The sequence below is a fragment of the Thunnus maccoyii genome, chromosome 7 (genome assembly GCF_910596095.1).
Source record: "Thunnus maccoyii chromosome 7, fThuMac1.1, whole genome shotgun sequence".
Taxonomy (NCBI): domain Eukaryota; kingdom Metazoa; phylum Chordata; class Actinopteri; order Scombriformes; family Scombridae; genus Thunnus; species Thunnus maccoyii.
Window position 1 is genome coordinate 16830117 of NC_056539.1, and position 22851 is coordinate 16852967.

The following is a 22851-nucleotide window of genomic DNA, read 5'->3' on the forward strand; positions in this document are numbered from 1 at the left end:
TTGTTACTGGAATTACTTGCCTCTTCACACTCTTCATTCTCTGATCTTTTGCTCTGTACTCCGGCAGACCTGAACGAGTGCCGCGCCAAGCCTGGCATCTGTAAGAACGGGCGCTGCGTCAACACAGTGGGAAGCTACCGCTGCGAGTGCAATGACGGCTTTGAGCCAAGCTCTACTGGAACTGAGTGTATTGGTAAGACAAATTCTGCTGAGGAACATGTTGTTACACACTGTGAAGGTTGGGATGTCATAACTGAAGTTGTGCTGATACGCTACTTTTAAATTTAGCCAAAAAAAGTGCATGCAATCGCTGCTGTGGAAACTCAACATCCATAAGTGAATGAATCGAGTTTCATCTTAATTTCCAAAATAAACAAATAATGATGTGTTTCTCTCTTCAACTCCAAACACCCCCTTCAGACAACCGAAAGGGCTTCTGTTACATCGAGGTTCTGCAGACAATGTGTCAGCAGTCATCCACCAACAGGAACAGTGTGACCAAATCTGAGTGCTGCTGCAACACGGGCCGAGGCTGGGGGTCCCAGTGTGAGCTCTGCCCGCTACCTGGCACAGTACAGTACAAGAAGATGTGTCCACTTGGACCTGGCTACACCACCGACGGTAGAGGTAAGAAGCTAAGTAATGATACTAAGTGACACTATGCTGTGCTGCTATGCTGTTCAGAGGAGCAGAGTTGCGTGGAGAATGAGAGCACACACACGTCATAAAATGTCTCTCTACTTCCAGACATCAACGAGTGCCAGGTGATGCCAGATCTGTGCCGGAATGGTCAGTGCATCAATACCATTGGATCCTTCCGCTGCCACTGTAATGTTGGATACAAGACAGACTTCACTGCAACCTCATGTGTTGGTATGGCTGTTCTCTCTCTGTACTGCCTCTATTTCTTTATATTATTATCAGTCAGTTTGGTTTTAACGGATTTTGGTTTTATAAACACTGACTACTGCCACAGTATTTCAGCAATATATTGATAATACTGGTATCAAACATTTGCTGCATCATCCTCGCTCACATTTCTTATTGTTTGTTTCCTTGTATTCATATTCCAGATACGGATGAGTGTGCTCTTTCTCCCAAGCCCTGTAACTTCCTGTGTAAAAACACAGAGGGCAGCTACCTCTGCTCCTGCCCCAGAGGATACAGCCTGCAGCCAGATGGAAAGACCTGCAAAGGTAAGTGGACTGGGTTATTACTCCATAAAAACCATGAGGTGCTTCTTAATGATCTTTTTAATAGTTAGCTATCTTAGTAATTAACACACCAGCAGTCTGGGTTCTGTTTACTACTCCACTAAAGGGATGAGTATAATCATAATTATCATTTGTATGTTACAATTGAAACATTGCTCTCATACCATTTGTATGAACAAGCTTCATGGATTTGATGCTTCATTCCTGTATGTTATTTGCTTTTAATGTTCTTTCTTCTCTCCCTTTAAGATCTGGATGAGTGTTCAACCAAGCAGCATAACTGCCAGTTCCTCTGTGTCAACACCATTGGAGGCTTCACCTGCAAGTGTCCGCCTGGCTTCACCCAGCACCAGACTGCCTGCATTGGTGAGTACATGACTGGAGAAGAGCAGTGTTATCCTGCATCCAAATAAGCTTTGCATTAAGTGAGGTAGATTGAGGAAATTAAAGGAGAATTATAGGTGATATTTGTCTAAAAAGAACAAAAAAGGTAGTTTTAATGAAAATAAATTCTTAGTGATGTGTTTCTTCTCTCTTTGCAGATAACAACGAGTGTACAGGTCAGAGCAGTGTGTGTGGTTCACAGGCCTCTTGTGTCAACACACCTGGTAGCTTCAACTGTGAATGCTCTAAAGGTTTCTCCTTGGACACCACAGGACTGGAGTGTGAAGGTAAGCAGACCCCCTCAAATTCGGTTAGATATAGTTAAGAGAGTCACATATCTGTGTCACACTGTAAAATGGAACGTGAATGTGCTGAGAATAAGAAATTGAGCAGTCTGTATGTTCATTTTTCTTAGATGTGGATGAGTGTAGCAGTAACCACCGCTGCCAGCACGGCTGTCAGAACATGCTGGGAGGTTTCCGCTGCGGCTGTCCTCAGGGCTACGTGCAGCACTACCAGTGGAACCAGTGTGTGGGTGAGTTACAGTGACTGAGAGTGTGTGAGTTTCTCATCATGACAGTAATGAACATGAAGGCAGCAGTGGTGGTAGGACAGAGAGCCTGCAAAGTTCATTAAGGTCATGTGTCATTTTCAAATTATTTTAAGGCTGCAACAATACAGTATGTTTATCTGTAGTGTAAACAGAAGTATGGTAGGAATTGATCCAAGCAAACCTTTGATCATGTTTCTCCTCAAATTGTAAGCATCAAGTGATTGAGGAAACTTCCTTATTACTTTCATCATCGTCATCATCACAATGATAAATAATTTGTATGTGAAAATAAATCAATAGTCCTGAAGTATCAAGTAGGATAAAAGTATAAAGACCAATTGTTTCAGAAGTTTAAGAAGCCCTTTCTCCTTAAATAAGATGACACATACAAGATGTGACAGTATTGCTACATGCAAAACAAATGTTACTTACCATGTATCATCTTTTAACACACTCGTCTACTTGTGCTCTGTCTGAACCTTCTTTTCTTTTCCCTGCAGATGAGAATGAGTGTCAGGCAGGAACAATGTGTGGCTCTGCTTCCTGCTACAACACACTGGGCAGCTACAAGTGTGTGTGTCCCTCTGGCTTTGACTTTGAGCAGAGTGCTGGTGGCTGCCAAGATGTGAATGAGTGCTCTGTGGGCAACAACCCCTGTATCTACGGCTGTTCCAACACGGACGGAGGCTACCTGTGTGGCTGTCCTGGAGGTTTCTACAGAGCTGGACAGGGGTAAGGGAACACAAATTAGAGTTTCATTTCAGAAACTGGCATGTATCAAGTGAGATAAGGATCTTGCTTGAAAGTTGCTTTCGACCAGAAAAAAAAATTGTTAATTGTTGCCCATGAATTTGAACTTAACTGTCTTCTTTCTAACTCAACACACTCACCTGTCCTACTCTGACTGTTTTTTCTCCATCCAGTCACTGCATAACAGGGTCAGGTTTCCCAGGTCAGTTTGGTGGTGATGGTGAGGATGATGACAGTCTGTCTCCTGAGGCCTGCTACGAGTGTAAGATCAATGGAGGAGGAAAGAAAGGACGACACAAGCGCAATGCTGATGAAAATGACCTCAACCAGGTACATGTGTAAACAAACTGCTTCTCAATGTTTGTCTCAGTTCCTGTCAGTTTCAGGGTCGAGACTGGTTCACTTTTGATCATTGTAGGAAATGTGGTGTGTTCAGATGTAAGAAAACTAGTTGAGGTCTGTGCCTAAATGTGTGAAGTGTCTCATGCTTGACCTCTATTTCGACATCTATTTAGGAACCAGCAGTGAGTATGGCCAGTGTGGACACCCTCACCGCCATCCCCATGAACCTTTCTCTGGCCTCACTGCTCAACAAGGAGCCTCTACTAGAGCTTCTGCCCGCCCTGCAGCCCCTGGAGCACCACGTACGCTACGTCATCACCCACGGCAACGCTAATGAACACTTCCGTTTACTGGAACGACGTGATGGAAAGAGCGTGCTCCGGCTTGGCAAGAAGCCGCCTGCACCGGGATCCTACCGGCTGGATATCGCCAGCCTGCCGCTGTTTGGGCCCCGAAGACTACACCAGATGGAGGAGAAGCATGACAGTGACTACCTACAAGGGGAAATAGGAGACGCCCTGCGCATCAAGCTCCACATCCACCTGCACTGAGCTCCGAGTGCGCTCACAACCCTGCCCTGGACTGATTCCTAAAGCCTCTGACCCTTGAGTTTTAACCTTCCCTTTTATCCAATAACTCCTCCCCTTCCAGCGCCCCCGGAGGACCATCCCTACCAACAGGGGGTAATCAAGGGCTATGAAAGACTGAGTCAATCAGCCCAACTCTACCACCACTTTGTTACTGTTTATGTTATTATATGTTCATGTTTTGTTTGTTTTTTTACCCTGACTACACATCCTCTTGCGCCCCTCCTCTCCTACCTGAACCAGCACTCATCTCTCTACTGTGAGATCCAGTGGAGGAGGATGGCAGAGAGGTGTCTAGTGCTTGGACCACATCCACCTCATACATCATATCTCACAATCAAGCAGACAGATGGCACACAAGTCCATGAAGCACTTTTGTAGACAAGCAAAACATGAAATTACACACAACAGGTGTTTTATTGGAAAAAGAAAAGTGCTGAGAGTGGCCAAAACTGTCTCTATGCATGCACTGTAGTCTTTGAATAATAATACAGAAACCATAATTTTCTTTAGTACTGTAAAGAAGTTATATCACACTTACACACAAGATGCTGTCATGGTGGTCTAAGGACTCTCTCACCTCTCTGTGATCTTAGTAAAAAATCACAACACTGGGGAACAAGGTCTGTCACGTCTGCCCCTCTCAGTATTGTAGTGTGTCATTTAATGTATTCGTGCTGTTTGAGAAATGTTAACACGAAGGACTGCAACATTTACACAGCATTTCAGGTTCTTTAGTCCATAGTGGTCTGTTTTATAGCTGGATGCCAACCAATTTTCAGACAAAAAACAGCAAGCTGTTTTCTGCTCTGATGTGACTGACTTTTGTCCTGCTTGCGGGCAGGGATTAGCGTGTTTGCGTGTGTGTGCTGTCATGTTTGGTTACCTCAGTACTTCTCACCAAGTGTGGACACCATGCTGTGATGCTGACTTAAAAACAAAAGAGGGTGCTATAGTCCCTCAGCATCCATCATGAGCCGGGAATACACCAGGTAGTAGCTCGTAGACTTTAAAGAAGATAAGATCGGGTCACATTTGTATTTATCCTTTAGGGATTAAGACTTCAGGTCCACTGATTCTGGACCTGAGAGCCAGCTTTTCATGAAGCCCAAAGTCTTTTTCTCATGTTGGCTGTCAGAGGCTTTAAACTTTAAACTCCTGGTTCTGCAGTTTTACTCCACACTGCTTAAGATAAATGCTTTAGGAGAATAGAGATATAACCAACAACTGGCACTGGGAGGCCAAACTAGACAATAAGAATAAGCTGACTTTATCTGACTTCTTTGACTTTACCGTGAGCTTGAAGTCTGAGGTATGAGCCTCGTTTACAACACAAAGAGACACATAACTGAATGAAGTAACAGTCTCAAAGGTACATGACATGTTAACGTTAACTAAGCTGTAACTAAAGGTAGTACATCACAGTGTTAAGGCACACACAAGTGAACACGAAACCTCACAAAAAACAAATGTCTGTCAGGTCATCTTTCATTTCTCATGATTTTTTTTTCTCTCAAAGAGAAAAAAGGTGCTAGATAATACCATCTCTTACGCTGTACAAAGAAAGTGCAGTCTTGAATCTGGATTGCAAAAGTGACTTTTTTTTTTTTTTTTTTTGCTAGGTTTTATTGTTGTTGTGTTTGTCTGTCTTTTGTATTGTCTCAGTGCTGAAAAAACAATATTATCAAACTTGCTTCTTGAAAATTAAATTGTATATTTTTAAGTGAAATGTAGATGTTTTTTTTATGTCAAGGCTGCCAAAACAAATACTCACAGTAAAACCAAGATTGAAGGCCTTTAGTGCTGTTGACTTTGTTTTGTTGAGAAAAAAAAGAAAATCAAAAAAGGCATCGTTTTTGTTGATCACTGACTGTACTGTTCGTTTGAAACCACTGTTCACCAGTCAAATCAGCTATTAGTGAAAGAAACGGATCATTAACATTCCCATCGTCTATTATTTCAACATAGGGAAGCTTACACTGTCTGTACAATGCTGCAAGCATTGATGCAAACTTGACTATCTCCAGCTAGATCAATGGTGCTAAACGATAATAATTTTCTCTGAACATTCAAGGTTGCCGTACTGTCTCATAGCCTAGGCAATGTTTATAATACATAACCATTTTTCTAACCTGGGAACCTTTGTATACTTTGTATCTTTATTGTCAGTTTGTAATTTTTCTTTTATTTTCCACTATGTTTTTTTTTTTTTTTTTAAAAAAAAAAAGGTAGTGTGTTGCGTGTGCTTACTGTATCTCAGCTTCAGTGTTAAACTTGAATACTGTCGTCATCATCTGCTTGCATTGAAATATCGTGTGCCATATAACTCAGAAAACAAGGAGCCTGAAGTTTCAGTTAAGATGTTCATCAAAAGAGTCTAACTGAAAACTGAAATGACAATCATCCTGTCACGCCACACCGATTAGCTGAGGATCAATAAATCAATCAGCCGTCATAGAATACCTTTTAATATCCTGAATGATCATCATCGTTGTGCAAAGACAAAAACCAAAGATTTATGACACCAAATGGCAGTTTGTAAAATTAGAGTGATTCACATAGTATTGTAAACTTTTGTCCAGTGACATAAATGGCAATAAAGTATTGTGGGTTATATTTTTAAGTCTTGTGTCCTGCATTTTTCTTTTAAGCTTGTGTGTCTGTGGCTAACAAAACTGACACAAGAGGACTATTAAGTAGTAATCATTTTATTTAATTTCCGACATGAATTACGTGGACCTTCCACACGGTCCAGCTATCAGTGGAAATCAGGAAGAGTAATTAAAGAAGAAGAATTCTTTTTATTGTCACTGATTCAACCCAGTGTATCAAAAACAAAGCAGACAGTCAGAAAAATATGTAATTACAAAACAGGAAAAAGCAAAGCTACCTGCTTTGCCTCCTTCTAAGATGTGGCTGCATGACTACCTAAAAAATCCACAGTCTAAAGATTGATACAGTAAGAGGAAGGACAGAAAGATAGCAAAAAGGAGACTCCCAAACTTGAGTCAAGAATAGAAAAATAAAGCCTTCTTTTGCCTAAAGGTTGCTGTTTGCTTCATCACCACACTTGGCAGGCTGACTAAAGCAAAGGAAACAACCAATTAACATAAACCCTACTTGCAGTAATAAGATATATATATATATACATACATATATATATATATATATATATGTATATATATATATACACACATATATATAGTTTCAATATGGCTTCTCAGTTATAGACACTAACACACAAAACATACACTGACAAGATTTCATGGAGACACAAACTACTTGTTGGGCCTTAGAAAGCATCTGAAACTGCAGTGCTGCTCGAGGATCAGTGTCTGAAATTAGAATCAGCACAAAAAATGTGAGGATTTGTGCTCCTTGATCAGCACTTAACACTTGGATGCTTTATAATGGACCTTAATTCATTAAAGGGGCATCTGCTTAAGCGTAAACTCCACCAGTTTTGCCTGTGTTTTAGTGCTCTCGTTTCAAAAAATGTAGCTTTGAGGTTATAAACTATATTGTGAGTGAAAGTGGTGTTCTCAGCATTAAGCTGTATTGTAATACTGACAAGCCCTAAAGTGAGGTTGTGAGACGTAGTAGCATGTTAGACTAGTACAGTAGGTCAGGTTAAGGCAGCTGTGCAGCTAAATTATTTCTGTCCTTCATGGTCCAACATCTGGGTCTGGATGAGTGTTTGGCTTGCAGCGATTCCAGTGGCATGTGTGCCTCTTGTTGAACCAGACTTGACATGGTAACATTGGGTTGTGTAGCCTCATATTTACACCAGTACACAGTCTGAAATACAGTGATATGAAACCAGGCTTACACCAACATCAGAAAAAAATCCCCTCCTTGAGTGCATTCACAATATTATGCGTTGTAACTGTCCAAGTCCACATCTAAATGAGTCAACACTCTTAAAGATCCTGTCTGTGTGCAATGAAACATCCCCCTTTCCACACCTTCTTGACACGTTACCCTACACCAGTGCATAATCAAACTGACCCCTCTCCAACCCCTCCTTGTGGTCAGTCCAGGATGATGCAGGCATGCGGCTGTAGGGGTCCAGCAGGATCCTGAAGCACCTGACCAGCAGGAAGACCAGGAAGAGCATAAGGAGGCCTACGAAGGCCAAGGCGGTGCGCTGCTCATTGTCCACCCCAACCAAGGCCAGAGGGGGGCTGCTGCTGCCACCACCAGGGCTGCCGGGGAGGGAAGAGCTGGCTGGGGACAGCAGCAACTCGTAGTCAAGTGTGGGCACATCGTTCATCCTCCACGGGGCCCGAAGGCAGGGCTTACACACTGACTGGATGGTTGGTGTGTTGGGAGGAGGTGCGGAGAAGGAAGGGAAGGTGTTCATGAGGGGCGGCGCAGGGGGCAAAACTGGAGATTTGGGGTTTGATTACAAGTTTAATAAGAAGGCGGCTTTAAAGCTTTATATTGTAGACCCTGTTTATTGGGTGAAGGACATGAAGCCTAAACAGGAAGTTAGGTAGCAGGTGAGTAACAAGTGGGAACACTGCAGAGCAATCTCCTGTTCTGTATTTGTGTAAGATGTGTGTGTGTTCTGATCACGGCAGAACTTGCGCACACATTTTTGCTCTACTGACCAGTTTCTTTTGTCAAATCTAGGTCAGTCAAAGTGACATGACCCAGACAGCCCTGACCCTAATATGATCTGACAATGTGACAGACACATGCATACGAGCACACACACTTTTCAATTAATATGGACTTCTTTTCTATTTGAGTGACCACCCTCAGGCGGTAATATTTTTAGGGTATATATCAGGGCCACTCTGCCACATCAGCTCTTATTTTCACTCTCAATCAGAGCAGACAGGACGTGACACCGCCTCCTGCTAATGCAAACACACAAACACGGGTCCGATCACAACCAAGGTCAGTGTTATCAATGGGAGTTAATAGTGTACAGATGGACTTACAACACTCAATTGGGTATAGCTGAGCTGCAGGGACCAGCTATGTGTTTGTGTGTGCACTTCTGCCTGGACGTATTCATGTGTGTGTGTTTGCGTGTGGCTCATTAGATCAAGAGGTCAGTGGATCGATGGCCCTGAATATAAAACAGTGCATCACCTTTGCTGACGTTGCCTGCTAGATGCAAAGTTCTCCTTTCATCAGGCTAGTTGAGCGTGATAAGTGGGTCAGAGCTGTCAAGAGTTCAAATATGTCCCTTTCACAATTTCCTTTGGGATGATCTCTTCAAAAACTGCCTCTCTTGACAAGCAGTAAAGCAACAAGAGGTAGAGATGGGACGGTTCTGAGAGGGTGAGTCAGATATGTTAAGGTGTCAGTCATAAATGAAAAGTGACTTCATCCAGTGCAGTCTTCAGTCTATGGGGCTGTCCCAACAGTCCTCAGCAGACATGACAGAAGGATGTTAACGGACTTTGTGTCATCAGATGTTCCTGGTCAAGCTGAGCAATCCAATCAACTCTCCATCTGAAAGAAAAAGAGGCACCTGGTTAAAAAAAGCAATGAAATCTAACTAGTAAAGCTGTAATGAGGAAATTTAATTTGCACAATATAACTTCAGTACACAGTCAAACCCCTTAAAATAAAACTACAGGAACTACACACCTTTCCTATTAGGATAACTCTCTCTAATGTGGACCATAAGGAGAAGATTAAGTCACTCCGTCCTCATTTCATCATAAGGCGCGATTATTACAACCCTCTGCTCAATAAGTAACAGTGACAGTGACATTAGCCATCTGTGGAGAGAACACAGCACCAGCATCCCCTGTAATGACACTCAATTAGTAAGCTGATTATGGTGTCATTACAGCCACATTAGCAGTAATGAATGCATGATTATAAACACTGATAGGGCATTACATCACCCTCGTTTGTCAGTGCACTGTTACAGTTCGCCATTTATTATCTTGCTGACCAGCGTCATTCATTCACTCACATGATGGAAGGAAAGACAAAGTGATGTGGAGCCTCATAAATAATCTAAAATCACATCTCCTGTGTCAGACCAGGTTTCAAATCTTTGAGGAAATGTGATACGCAAACCATTTTTACCTCTGAATAGAGTGGTGACTGAGCTATTTGCTTAGACAAACGTGACAGTGTGCGTGTGTGTGTGTGTGTGTGTGTGTGGAGAGAGATGCTTAAAAGAGACAAAGGTAAGAGGATGCCTCAAGAGAGAGGGAGAACAGGAAGAGACATTAATAATACGTGCTTTTAAATTATAGGTTAATGCATTAGGAGGGGAGAGTGTATAGAGGTGCAGAGATTAAATAAGATTTGAATTTATAGTAATTAAACTATAGTGACTTTGTTATTGTTCTCATGGATAGAGGAGCACAGAGTGGCTAGACGTATCAAGATAAAAATAGGAACAGAAAATGGACAAAACAGAGGATGATGAAGATGGAAATTATGAAGATTGATAGAGAAGATAAAGAGGGATGGAAAGAGCAGACGTTCCTGTGGTGAACGGGCAGCGGTACAGAGGAGAGGGGAGAGGTTTGCTGGCACAAACTGCTGTCACTGACTCTCCTCTGCATGACCATGGCAAAATGCCTTTTCCATACACTCTCTGTCCCTCCCTCCCTCTCTCTCTCTGTCGCTTTCAGATCAAAGGTTTTCTATCTCCTACTTCATCAGCCAGTGTCTCCAGGGGGCTGGCAGCAGGATGACACACCTGGGAGGTGGCACTTGCACTGTGAATGAATGTGCACTTCTGTGTGTGTACAAACAGACCTGCTGCTGCTGCTGTGTGTGTGTGTGTGTGTGTGTGTGTGTGTGTGTGTGTGGTCTGTCACAGGCTACTTTCGGGGACAAATTTCAGACTAAAGACCAGTTGATTGTGGACAGTTTGTCCAATTGGGGACAAAAGCTGTGTCCCCAATTTATAAAAAGCTGATTTTTGGGTCAGTGGTTAAGCTTAGGGTTAGGGTTAGGATAAGTCTCCAGGAAATGAATGCAAGTCTATGTAATGTCCCCAAAAATGACCTAGGACAATGTGTGTGTGTGTGTGTGTGTGTGTGTGTGTGTGTGTGTGTGTGTGTGTGTGTGTGTGTGTGTGTGTGTGTGTGTGTGTGTGTGCGCGTGCGTGTGTGTGTGTGTGTGTGTTCCAGTTTGTCTCTGCGTCTGACCAAAGTGAGTTGCAAAATCCAAAAATAGTTCCAAAAACCTTGAATCTCTTTTCAAGGACACTATTACGACTGACACACATCTGCAGCTCTTAGATCAGAAATGATTTCAGCTGTTTTCAACTGATGTGAGCCTTTGATGTTGATACTGTTGATGTTTTGTCACCAAACTTGTTACTAAGACCAGATTTTTGGGCTTATTAGGTATATTTCTTTTTCAGCAGGTACTATATCACTATCCTTTGTTCAAGATAATCAAGGCCTGTGCAGAACTGATCTGAAATGGAAGAGTCAGCTCAGCGCTCAAGCAACCAGACCCCAAGACCCATGACTAGGGCTGGGTATTGATTGGTAATTGTTGATACTGCTGCCAATACAATACAATAACCAATACCCTTTTTTAATTGAACAAAAAGTGCCAAACTTCTCAGTGCATCTGTATGGGCTATGAGTATGGGTTAACGCCAGCAAACATACAAAACATTCACCTAAATAAAATGTGGTTAAAGACCCTGCACACTCACACAGGTGTGGCTAATTAGACTGATTAGACTAATTAAACTTTTGGTCAAGTTGAATTAGGTGGTTTGTCTGGGTTAGAGCTTGGAGGAGTAAACATGCAGGTGTAAATAATAAAAATTAATGGTGGTTGAATTCCATTTAGTTGATTCAGTTTCAGGGTTTTGGTGTTGTTCATGCTGGCTCACTGCCCCGGCTTCGTGGGAGGAACAGAACAGAGCCATCGTTAATGATATTAGCAACACCTGTATTTCATGTCTGCTGTGAAAAAGGCTTATTATATGAGGTCACCAGCCTAAAATGACCAATAAGAATGATAAGGGTCTAAATTCTATCAGCCTGAGAGATGTCAGAGAAAACATCAATGTCAGAGAGATGTCAATCAAACACAGTCTGTACACAGCCACATAGCCCTCAGAAGAAGGTCTGATCAGGCAACATAAGTGAAACACCTTTGTTGGTGATAATATCTTGTTTTGTTTGACCAACAATCCTAAACCCAAATACCACTATGATCACCATCACTGCCATGTATGACAACGAAAAGAAACAGATCACATTTTTAGAAGCTGAAACCAGCAAAACAGGACAGATGGTCACTGCACAGGAAAAACTCTGCTGTAACATGTAAACACACAGGGATGCGGACAGCCAGTGTAATGCTGCCGTGAGACTGTCAACTACCCACTCACGCAAACACACAGGCATTAAACACACACACACACACACACACACACACACACTGGAAACAGAAGCCCAACATTGCTGACAAAAACCCCCACACTAGGATGATTTCCATTCGAATGTGGGAGGAGCGGCTAAAAGGTACAAACATAACCTGCTCATCTGATCCAATCCACCCTGTAATTATTCAGCGGCAGCTTTTCTCCATTATCTCTCACTAACTCGTCACTTAGAGAGAGGATGATAAATAGAATGAGAGAGAGCAGGGATGGACTTAAAGATGAGAAAGAGAAAGCATTTGTTCCCTGTGAAATAGTGGAATTGATCATATTATACAATAATGAGTGTACTAGTACTATTACATATAGTGTATTGATTAATGCGAGCAATGAACCAGAGTCATGAACAGCTATGAGATTTAAAAAAAACCCTGGGATTTCAAAGATACTGTATTTCCTGCCTTTGCAAAGTTACTGGTCAGACACTTCACTCATGGCCTCCTAGGGTGTGTGTGTGTGTGTGTGTGTGTGTGTGTGTGTGAATAAGTCATTGGGAGGTAGAGGGAGGACAGACAGAGATTGCTCAGCTTATTTTCCTCCTCGTTAAGTCTCGCTCCCACCATCACCCTCCATCATCCTCACACGCACGTACACACACACGCACATTCTGTCGTCCATAAGCCTCGTCTCGCTCGCTAGTTCTCGTCCACTCGTCCACATTTCTCCTCCAGGACACTTCCTCGAAGCACAGACGAGACCCCTGAGATGAAGGGAAGCGAAGCGGACACTCGTCAGTCTTCATCAAAAAGCCCTTAAATGGACACCACACACACACACACACACACACACACACACACACACACACACACACACACACACACACACACACACACACACACACACACACACACACAGAGAAGTATGCCAATGGTAACTTATTCACATTCAAAAACACAGCACACACAATGGCATGGACACACAGGTAGTCATGTACACACACACACACACACACACACACAGCCTCACTGTCATCACTTCACCTCACAGAGCCATTGGTCAAGCTATCGTTGACAGAACTCATCAGGGTAAATGAAATGAAAAGAACTGAAAATAATTTAGTTACCTCTCAGGTGACCAGGGTTTCACCTTTTACCTACTCTATCCACCTCCCGTGATCTCTCTCTCACACACACCAACACACACACACACACACACACACACACACACACACACACACACACACACACACACACACACACACACACACACAAAAACCTACAATCAGCTTCACCAGCGCTCTCAAATGGTTGTGAGAGGCAAATGCTTGAAGCCAAGTAAAGGTTTTCTATTTAGGCTAATAGAAGTTCCAACTCATTATAATATTGATCATATCTGACATCAGAGTTTCATTTTGGCAAAAAGGGCAAATCTGCAGTGCTACATTCAATCAAGGTGCGATGGGAGGCTTTTCTCTTTTGCAGCCCTGTGCTGTGATTTAGAGGCACATTTTTATATAATATTCAGTGCAGATTTCAGAACATTTCCAGAAATGTGACATTGTCTTCAACCCTCTACTTGTTTTGCTAGTTGTTTGGCTCTCTCTCTGTGGGTATTTGAGGGAGAGCATGAGGGACAATCACACAAATTTTTCATCCAAACAGAGCCAAGCATCATCGTTTCAGCGGGAGGACCACAGATCACCTTCAAGCCCACAGATAGCAAACCAAGCCAGCCCCCAAAAGGTTCAGTACAGAGACAGCCTTGATTTGTCCTTATTTATAGCCTGAGTAAAGCCATTCTCTAAAAGTAATTAGACTTTAGAAACAAAGAGAAAGGAGAGAGAAACAGAGAGAGAGAGCAAGTGGCAAGAGAGAGAGAAAGAGAGAGACGGTAAATGTTCCCAGTCTCGGCCGCAGCCTGCTGGGAATTGAATTAAACCTTTCCAATTTGCTGCTTATAAAGATAAAGTGGACCTGAAGAAAAGGCAAAGGGGAGCTGCATGAAGTCCACAAGCTCAGGTGGGTATCCCCCTTTTATATCACTTTAAAGGTAATGCTTTTTGAAATATACAAACATACAGCATACAGATGACCAACAGTGGGAGGCCCCTGTGAGAATGTATTGATACCATCCACCATTAAGCCTCATTGATACATTTGATTTTCTTTTTTGTGTGGTGATTTGTCTGTCTGCGTTCATTCGTCACCTTGCGGAGCTGACACCCTCAGTGTGTCTATTGCTAATGAGGACGATGGGAACCAGGTCACCTTGAGCTGTGTACAACAAAAAAAAAAAACATTCTCCAAACATCAACCTTATCTAACTTAGACATGTGTAGCTTAACCTGCGGGTCACAGCACCTCAGCTATTTTTCTAAGTAGGGATTCACACATTTGTGCATTTGTATGCACGCGCACTCAAATTAACAGACCAAAACATAACCTTCTTACAGGTATTTTTAGCACCTAAGAGAGACAAAGTATCTGTGGAGTCATTTCTCTTTACACTTGGCTAACAGTTTAGCTCACGATCGGCCAGGTCCTCAGACAGCCCCCGTCATAATTAGGCTGGCAGACAGTCAGTAGCTACAGTAATGGTGATAAAGTTGGGCAATTAAATATTCTGCTGTTCCAACACAGCCAGCCATTCACCTCTGCGTACACACTTGGACAAGTACAAAAAGGAGCTTATTTGTGTGTGAGAGACAGATATAAGACACACACACACAGAAGGAGAGCGCCCTGTTCTTTCACTGAGTGTACATGCAAATGAGAAGGCAGTGCTGTGAGAGTAGAAGGCACTCAAGACTGCTGACCTTTTAAAACCAAAAGGTACACAACAGAGAGGGCAATACATTTTGTATTAATGCATTCTCCAGGAACCCGTCCATTATCATAAACACGTGTACTGCTGCCCACTGCTCACTCCTCATCTGTTTGAACTATGGATCTTGCTGCAAGGCATCTGTAAATAGAAAAAGTGTCCGACTGCTGTAGGAAACCTTTCACATCAGCTCACAGAGAAACTTATATTGTGGTGAACCAGGAAAAATTAACAAGGGATGGAAATATAGAGGGAAAGACAAATGGAGTTGTACACAGATGAAGGAGCAAAGGGAAAGAGCAAGCCCTTTGTGATTCTCAACAGCAGCATGCAATTCCATCTTCGAAATTGCCTACAATCTATCATTTTATCACCAACCCAGATGAACACGCAGTCTATTTTCTCTATCAGCATATTTAGGGTTTTTCAAGGTCACTCCTGCATCAATATTCAAAGTATTAAAGATTCTAGATCAGTATTCATTTTGTATGAGACACACTTTCTGTTTTACCTAAATAAGTCTGATATTAATACAGCTGCTGAGCAGAAAGTCTCCCCTGACAGGGTCATCTGCTGTACGGTGGACTGCACGATTCTCCAAAAAAACGCCAAGCTGGATCAGATCTCCAGACATCAGGGAGGAGGGGGGAGGCTCCCTCCTATTTAGTCTCCAATCTGCTCCATCCTCTCCCCTGGTTGTTTGTGTCACTCTCCCTGACAGCCTGAAGCACCGGAGTGTCTGACCACCACCGGGGGAACGTTCTAAGGGAGTCGAACCTGTATATCAGTGGAGCAATGGGGATGGATTCTGGAGGTCCTGCTGCTGATAAGAACTATTAAAACTTGTAAAAACATTTCCTGCACTGGTCAGGAATACTGAGTGAATAGTGTGATAAACAGTATAGGTGCAGAAAACTAATTTTCTGCAATGCATGACACCAACAGATAGACATAAAGATCTCCAGACTGGCTAAAATTAGGGTGCTCAGGGTTTAAAACTGAATATTTTGTAAATGTCAATGTCTTAAACTACATTCTTTAGGGTGTCTGGCAAACAAAATGCTGTATTGTATGCTTTCTGGTGCATATTTGTGATATGCGGAGCTATTAATGCTTTTAGTAAAATGTGTGTTAATGTGAAATTACAGCACTGTATTTTCATGAAAAATGTGGCTCAAGAACTGCAAAAAGATCCTTGCTAAAAAAAGACCTAAACATAGAGGCAATACTGAAATCAATGGGCTCAAATATTAGCCTTGAGTGTTGATTTTCACTGACATTTACCTGCTTTGACATTTGTATTTCAAATTTTTATCAGAAGTTCTATAAATCTGCAGATTTCTCTCATTAGTGCAAATATTTTTTTTACATTCACAAACTTAATTTTTCATGCAAATGTATTTAACAGACTCACAAAACATGATATACAAACCATGAGTTTGAAATTATTTCATAAGCTCAAAAGACACTTATTTGAAACCTTATAATATCATATCTACTCCTCACTGGGTCTGCTCTGCCCTGCTCAATAAAGTGGGCATGTCACAGAAAATATGAACAGCCATAAAAATGTAATAAAAAAGACTAAATGCACACAGTCACCTATTTATGAATTTTATTTCACCCAGTCATGACTCTCACAGCTCTAAATCTGATTTTTTTTTTCCTTGTTATGAAGCGACTTGGGGGCTTGCCTCAAAGGCGAGAGAGTCCTGAAACACATTTGTCGCTTCCAGCCATCTACCTTACTGATGCTGGCATGCTGACAGACAGCAAAAGAAACCACCTTTCTCTCCTCAGGCACCCCTTTCTCTCCTGTTCACCACCACCACAACCACCTCAATCAGCTGTCATTATTTCCATCAGTCCCTCATAACACTCACATCCTCCCACTTTCTCTCAAAATCCCCTCTGTCCCACCAGTCAGGGTGAATAACTGTCAGTCCAATTATGTCCACCTACATCCTATATTTAATTCACAAATCATACACATGAAATATTCACACAATGATGAGGATGAAGTGCTAGCAGGTCAGCAGTGAGTGGATATATGTGTGGATGAGTGAGTGAGTAGTATAGCAAATAAGAAAAAGTTTTTTTTTTAAAAAAAGAGAAGGGTAAGTTTTCTGTAAAGGACAATTCCATGTTAATTCAGGCTATAGAGAGAATAGAGAGACAGTATATGAGCCAGAGAGCAGCTGACATGGCCAATCCTATAGTTCACCTTGAAAGACCCCCTGCTGCTGTCAAAGCAACAATCATGGTGGCTAACAGCGCAACACACCATCGGGAAAGAGCTGGTGGTGAGGTGAGAGGTGTTCAGATAAAAGATGAGATAAGACAAGACTAGCAGAAGGGAAGTAGAAGTAGAGAGGGAGGAAAAGTGGAGAGCAGAATGGTAATCCCTATGATTCATGTCTGCATTCAGACAGAGCAGAGGTCTGCGGCTACCCAGGGAGCACAGGAGGTCAAATGGCATCAATCAGATACATCTAGAAGCGGGATGAAGATGAAGAGGGGAGAGAAAGAAAAAAAAAAGATGAGATTCATAGAGGGGGGAAGTGGGAGGTGTGTGTCGGGTGGGAGGGGGTGGAGGGTACAATATGGAGATGTCAGCATTCTTAAAGTCAGAAGACAGCACTTTCCGTCCATCAGGCAGCCATTCTGTCAAGTCCACTGGGACAGAACAGAGCCTGTGCCAGCCAGTCAGCCTGCCCACGATGAAGGCCATATATATTACATGCCCTGCCCACACAACACTTGCTCAAAACTGAGGTGGCAAGGCTGAGAGTCAGCATTAAGAAAAGTCTGAAACTTTGTTGCAGACGGTAAAAGGAAATGACCTGGGACGTCAGAGCAAGTATGAGCCAGGATGTAAAACAATGCTTTTCAGTCAGCGATGCAAAAAACACTTGTAACAGATGGCCAACACCCATGAGTCAGAAAGGACAATATCAGGGTGCAATGCAATGGCTGCAATAAATCTAGTCCTCCTTTTAAGAAAAAGAGGAGCCTTAAATACTCAACAATGGACGAGGATAAAATGCTGATTCTAACAGTGAAGCTGAAATAACTATGCTCAGCAGGGCGCTGCTGTCGGCTCTGATCCCCACTGACAAAAGAAGCCACCAGTTGGACTCCTAAGCACGGATTAAACACAGCAGAAAAGTCACCACAAAGACACGGACATATCACCTTGCTAAAGTGAAGGTAGTCTGTTCAGCTGATTTGATTACTGAGCTTACAGTAGGGTGAAGAGGGGGTGTGGGTCCTAAAGCCTTGCAGACCAGAAAAGGCAAAGCCAAACACATCTACGACAGAAGAAAGGAAAGCTTATCTATCTTTACTTCATGGTCCATCAGCAGATTTCATTCCAATAAGTGAATTGGCCTTACCTCTTTCCTTCTTCTAGTATTTCCAGAGTTAATAGACCCGTGCTGAGAGCTACCGTGGAGTCTATATCTGAGCTGAGATGGAGCAGAGAGACAATAACTCCTGGGCCCTGTGTCAGTTATCAAAGGGCTATAGATTATGGGGAAGATGAATATTTGATGTGCAATGTTCACCAGGAAATCAAAACTGCTACGTCTTGGAGGATCGCCTCAATCTTACTTGTCAAGGTTGAGGACCCGTGATGACTCTGCTACGTCTCCTCTCTACTGAGACACGAGTCATTTTCCTGCTGGTAGTCAGGTTTTGTGTTCTCGTGGTGGCTCTTTATGTTACAGCAAATAGGTTGTTTATGACCCTATGTGTTATGTTGCCACATTATATACAGCCAAAATTGAATCACGCTCAGTGTGACATTGCTATTATTTCAGGGGCAATATACTGTAGTATCACAAAATGTACAGGTGATTTCTCCAGTGCCATATTTGTTCTATGGCTCCACTTGAAAGAGTCATTTCAGAACTGAACTGTACCATAAAACGAAATTTAAATTGTGGCTACCAGAACAACGCAGCAAAGACACTTTACTTCTTCACTCGGCTGCTTTCAAACGAGGCCTGAACAATGTAATAAAGCAGCCACCTTGGTGAGCGATAGAGAATAAATGACATAAGATATCGAAGCTAATAACAGAGATTGGCAGTGACACAGTGAGACAGCTGTGTGGTGGAGAACCTGATTCACTAATGTGCTCCATGTAATACTGTATATCCTGGCAGGGCGTTAGGAGGGCTTTGTGGGTAAACCCACCTGGGTTTTCTCTTTCCTCTCCATCCCTCCTCTCATTACAAGTCATTACATGATGACACTGACTCCTTCCTGCTGATCAGTATTACCATGCGTGCAGTGTATTTATCAGAAGTGGTAAACTGAGAGTGGTCAATAAAACAAAGTAGATACAGACTACTGCAGTAGTTCCCAGCCTTTTTTGGTCAGACATATCCGAACAGCCCAGTCCGATGAACTCAAGTAACCCTTCATCAACACCACCATTTATGTTCCAAATGTGTTCATTTGAATTAATTTCAAACTGGATGTTATTTAACTATTAATCATATGAAAGTGGATATAATAGTGGATGTTACAATATTTTCATACAATTGACTTGTCAATGTTTAGTGCGGTTTGGTCAAGTTTGCATTCGTGCTACAACCACATAGTGTGGCAAAAGCTCAATGTTCCAACCATTTATCCATTATTTTTAGCTGATTATTTCATCTCTTCTGCTGCTAGTTTTCACGCTCTCTTGATTACAATAATACCTAAATTAATTGTTATAGCTGACTCAATATGTGGATGTATTTTTTAAGTCAAATCATTAATTCAATTTTTCAAATTAGTTGAGCTACTCTGCAATCTCTCTATGTATCCCCTGGCAACAGCAGAAGTCCCTCCTGGGGTGCAAGTACCCCTAGTTGGGAATCAGTGGACTACTGTATGTTCTCATTCTCATAACCCCATAATGTAAAGCTTCCCTCGTTTGTTTCACCACTGTCTGACAGTGTCAAATATACAGTATGTCGTGTATCGGCTTGTTTCAACTCTTGCTTTTGATTAAAGCATTAAAGCTTTTGATGTTTACACAGAGTAAAACAATAAAACCCAAGATAATCCCCCAAAATAGAGATATTCAAAATGTTTGAGCATCATTTAAGACACATTTCTCCAAAATTCAGCCTGACATGTTTGGTATCTTTGGAAACTTTAGTTTAGTTTAGAATAAGGTTCTGTAGGTTTGAACAATGTTGCAATGCACAGCATGCATTTGTAATGAGATGGTTACAACCACAGGGTTACTGCTTGTTGTGGGGTTTTACAGTAAGACACCAACATTTCAAAAATGTGGGCAAAAAACCCCCCAAAATAAATAAATACTCATGAACATGAGAACAGTGTGCAGCTACTTTACCTCACTGAAATTTTTCCTTCAGTAGAATATTGCATATAATTGGGTGCGTATTCTTATTACTTCTCACTTCAGATTAAAGCGTTGTCCAGCTCTCCGCTGGGGTATCCCTTACATTTTAATCTGCAAGCTCGAACTGGTTCTAGAGAAGCACTGGACCTCTGTCCCCTGATCAATGACCTCCATCAGACTCCAGATACCAAAACTCAGATTACTCATTACTGTTAACAAGACATGGTAAATTATTCAACAGTTGTCACTGTAACATGAGACAATACGGATGGAAGAAGCCAGGAAACGTTGTGGTGCATCCAACGCCTGGCACAGATTTCAGATAGCCTGTGAGAGAAATGTGGTGTAGGATGGGCCAAAGCCCACACCTCCCTAGCCAGGAACTGGATCATATTACACAATAACAGATAGGACTCTGATAGGAGTCTACTGGAACAGAGTATAATACAACGACCACACAGTGGTTTAGTCTTTCTTATCATCATCACTTGCAAACCTGAAAGAGCAAATGATATTCAAAATACATTATGAAGGAAAAATGAGATTTTTACTCTGAGTGACAGTTCTAAATTAAATTCACTTGGGCACTGCAAGCTGTTTAGGATGTATGCATCTGTGCTATCCTAATAACCTATGGGGGGGCGGGGGGGTTCAGGTGAAAAGAAAAACACGCTATCTCAGCATGATAATTCAATCCACATCTCCTGAAGGTGCCTTGCTTGGGGCTAAAGGGGGAGACGAATTCTGTCTTGCCACAAAAGCATTGTCATAGTAATTTCATGGCACATTGGTCCATGATGTGGTAACCCAGTGGTTTTGTGGTTTCAAATAAATCAAAGTAATCAAGTTTGGTAAAACACATTTCAATAACCTTGACATATAGTGTTATTCTCGACTGAAATCTGATGTCATCTCCTTAAATGGAGACAAAAATCAACATTTTGTTATTATAGCAATTAAGTCAGTTTTATGTCAAATTGTGTCTTGTTTTGGTAAAAAGATTGACCTGGCATTTTGTGTATTTGGACTTTTAGGTTTGCCTCATTAAACTCCCATCTTTAGAGTCCAAAACAACAGAGGCATTTAATGCTGCTCTTTGGCAGTAGGACTGTTGTGATCAGCTAATAGTGGTTTGGCACTAAGTTAAACCGACAGCAGACTGGTTTGGACCAAGCTGCAGATACATACATCTGTAGCAAGGATAACTTATAAAGTTGAACACAAAGTAAGCCTACCTACATATTAGAATTGACGACGAAGCTTTAAATTTATCAATACAGCATCTTATATAGCACTAAAATACATGCCAAGTCATAGTCTACAGTGTTTCGCATCACAATTTCTTACAGATGATGCCCGATACGGATTTATCTAGCTTTTCTTGTGCTGATTTTTTTAACGCAATAATTATAAGCAGTCTGTTTGAAAATATCACCACAAACCTGATTCCGTATAAGGTTGCCGGTGTGTCCGCTGTGTCCTGAACAGCTTCAGCCTCAAACTTTATGATGCGCTCGGCTCCCCTCTTCCTCCTCTGCTGCTGCTGCTGCTGCTGAGCGTCGCTGTGCGCGCAGACACTATGGAAGCAGGCAGAAACTCTTAAAGCTCCCCACCCACTCCCGCCTCCCCCAGAGCACACAGCCAATCACAATAATAGCCTGACACAATAAAATATACATAACACATACACAACTCAACTGCTTATATTCATAAAAGAAACACCTGCGCGTTGTTCAGATGGACAGCAACTTCAGGGATCGTTCGGTATATTTTGTAGGATATTTTACTCAATTAACTTCCGGTAGGATTATTACTGCATTTGAATGCTGTCCTGCCTTTAAACTCACTATTGTGCGTCACATACACACCATCAACAGGGTACCATTAGCTGACATTTAATAGACCTAGTAGCATATATTAACTTACATAATAAGCACCCTTTATGTGCCTGAAATGTTTGTGCACACTTCAGCCCAGACCAGACCAGTGTACAATCCAAAAACTGCAGGGATTATTTATGCCTGTGCTGTAGGGAGAATAAAGGTCATTTGTCTGTGCCTCTTGGGAAAATGAATAAAATGTTAAATGTTATGTTTTATGCATTCTTCATACAAATGACCGTTCCGCTTTTCTTTTGTACTCAATCATTTTGTTCTTGACAGCAGCTTGTTTCCTCCTCCTCTGCTGCTTCCTTCAAAGTCCCTCTGCTGTGGGACCAATCCGAACAGCATGGAGCACCTTTAAACTGTTGCTCTGTTTGCAGTTTATTTTAGTTTTAATGGAAAACTTTTCTCAGACTTCTAAATTAAAATCTGATGCAAGAACAGGCTGAAGCCAACAGCTACATGCAAATTGTTAATTCAATTTAGCCACATGATTTCCAGATTATAGTCATTTTTTAGTGGTGCTAAATGTAGCCAGTGCAGGTCAGTCAAAAGTCAGAATGCCTCCAGCAGGTCAGTGAACTCATTCCTCCTTTGTGAACCACTCTGGTT

General features: G+C 42.0%; 2 protein-coding genes across 5 annotated transcripts in view; one reads left to right on the top strand and one right to left on the bottom strand.

The window, feature by feature from the left end:
• The window catches only part of fbn2b (fibrillin 2b), a 73994-nt gene extending 67541 nt beyond the window's left edge, over positions 1 to 6453 (top strand). For both annotated transcript variants that reach the window (XM_042416825.1, XM_042416826.1), the window contains 10 exons: positions 68 to 193; positions 421 to 627; positions 748 to 873; positions 1074 to 1196; positions 1464 to 1580; positions 1757 to 1885; positions 2014 to 2133; positions 2652 to 2883; positions 3075 to 3231; positions 3417 to 6453. In XM_042416825.1, coding sequence (XP_042272759.1) covers positions 68 to 193; positions 421 to 627; positions 748 to 873; positions 1074 to 1196; positions 1464 to 1580; positions 1757 to 1885; positions 2014 to 2133; positions 2652 to 2883; positions 3075 to 3231; positions 3417 to 3794 — 1715 coding nt within the window. In that variant the 3' untranslated portion in view covers positions 3795 to 6453. The remainder of the gene's footprint in view (positions 1 to 67; positions 194 to 420; positions 628 to 747; positions 874 to 1073; positions 1197 to 1463; positions 1581 to 1756; positions 1886 to 2013; positions 2134 to 2651; positions 2884 to 3074; positions 3232 to 3416) is intronic.
• Positions 6454 to 6586: 133 nt separating this feature from the next.
• Positions 6587 to 21921, bottom strand: LOC121900554 (cortexin-1-like). 3 transcript variants are annotated; one of them, XM_042416971.1, is made up of 3 exons: positions 21799 to 21921; positions 12830 to 12925; positions 6587 to 9299 (listed from the first exon to the last, which is right to left on the bottom strand). In XM_042416971.1, the coding sequence occupies exon 3, from the start codon at positions 8191 to 8193 to the stop codon at positions 7813 to 7815; it is 381 nt and encodes a 126-aa protein (XP_042272905.1). In that variant the 5' UTR covers positions 8194 to 9299; positions 12830 to 12925; positions 21799 to 21921; the 3' UTR covers positions 6587 to 7812. The 3 variants fall into 3 exon arrangements, with proteins under 3 accessions (XP_042272905.1, XP_042272902.1, XP_042272906.1); XM_042416968.1 differs by lacking the exon at positions 12830 to 12925; XM_042416972.1 differs by lacking the exons at positions 12830 to 12925; positions 21799 to 21921 and adding an exon at positions 9438 to 9594.
• Positions 21922 to 22851: the final 930 nt, after the last annotated feature.

Bases quoted from the DNA above. Each gene is read 5' to 3' on its own strand.
- LOC121900554 (XM_042416968.1), bottom strand. From the start codon at position 8,193: ATGAACACCTTCCCTTCCTTCTCCGCACCTCCTCCCAACACACCAACC.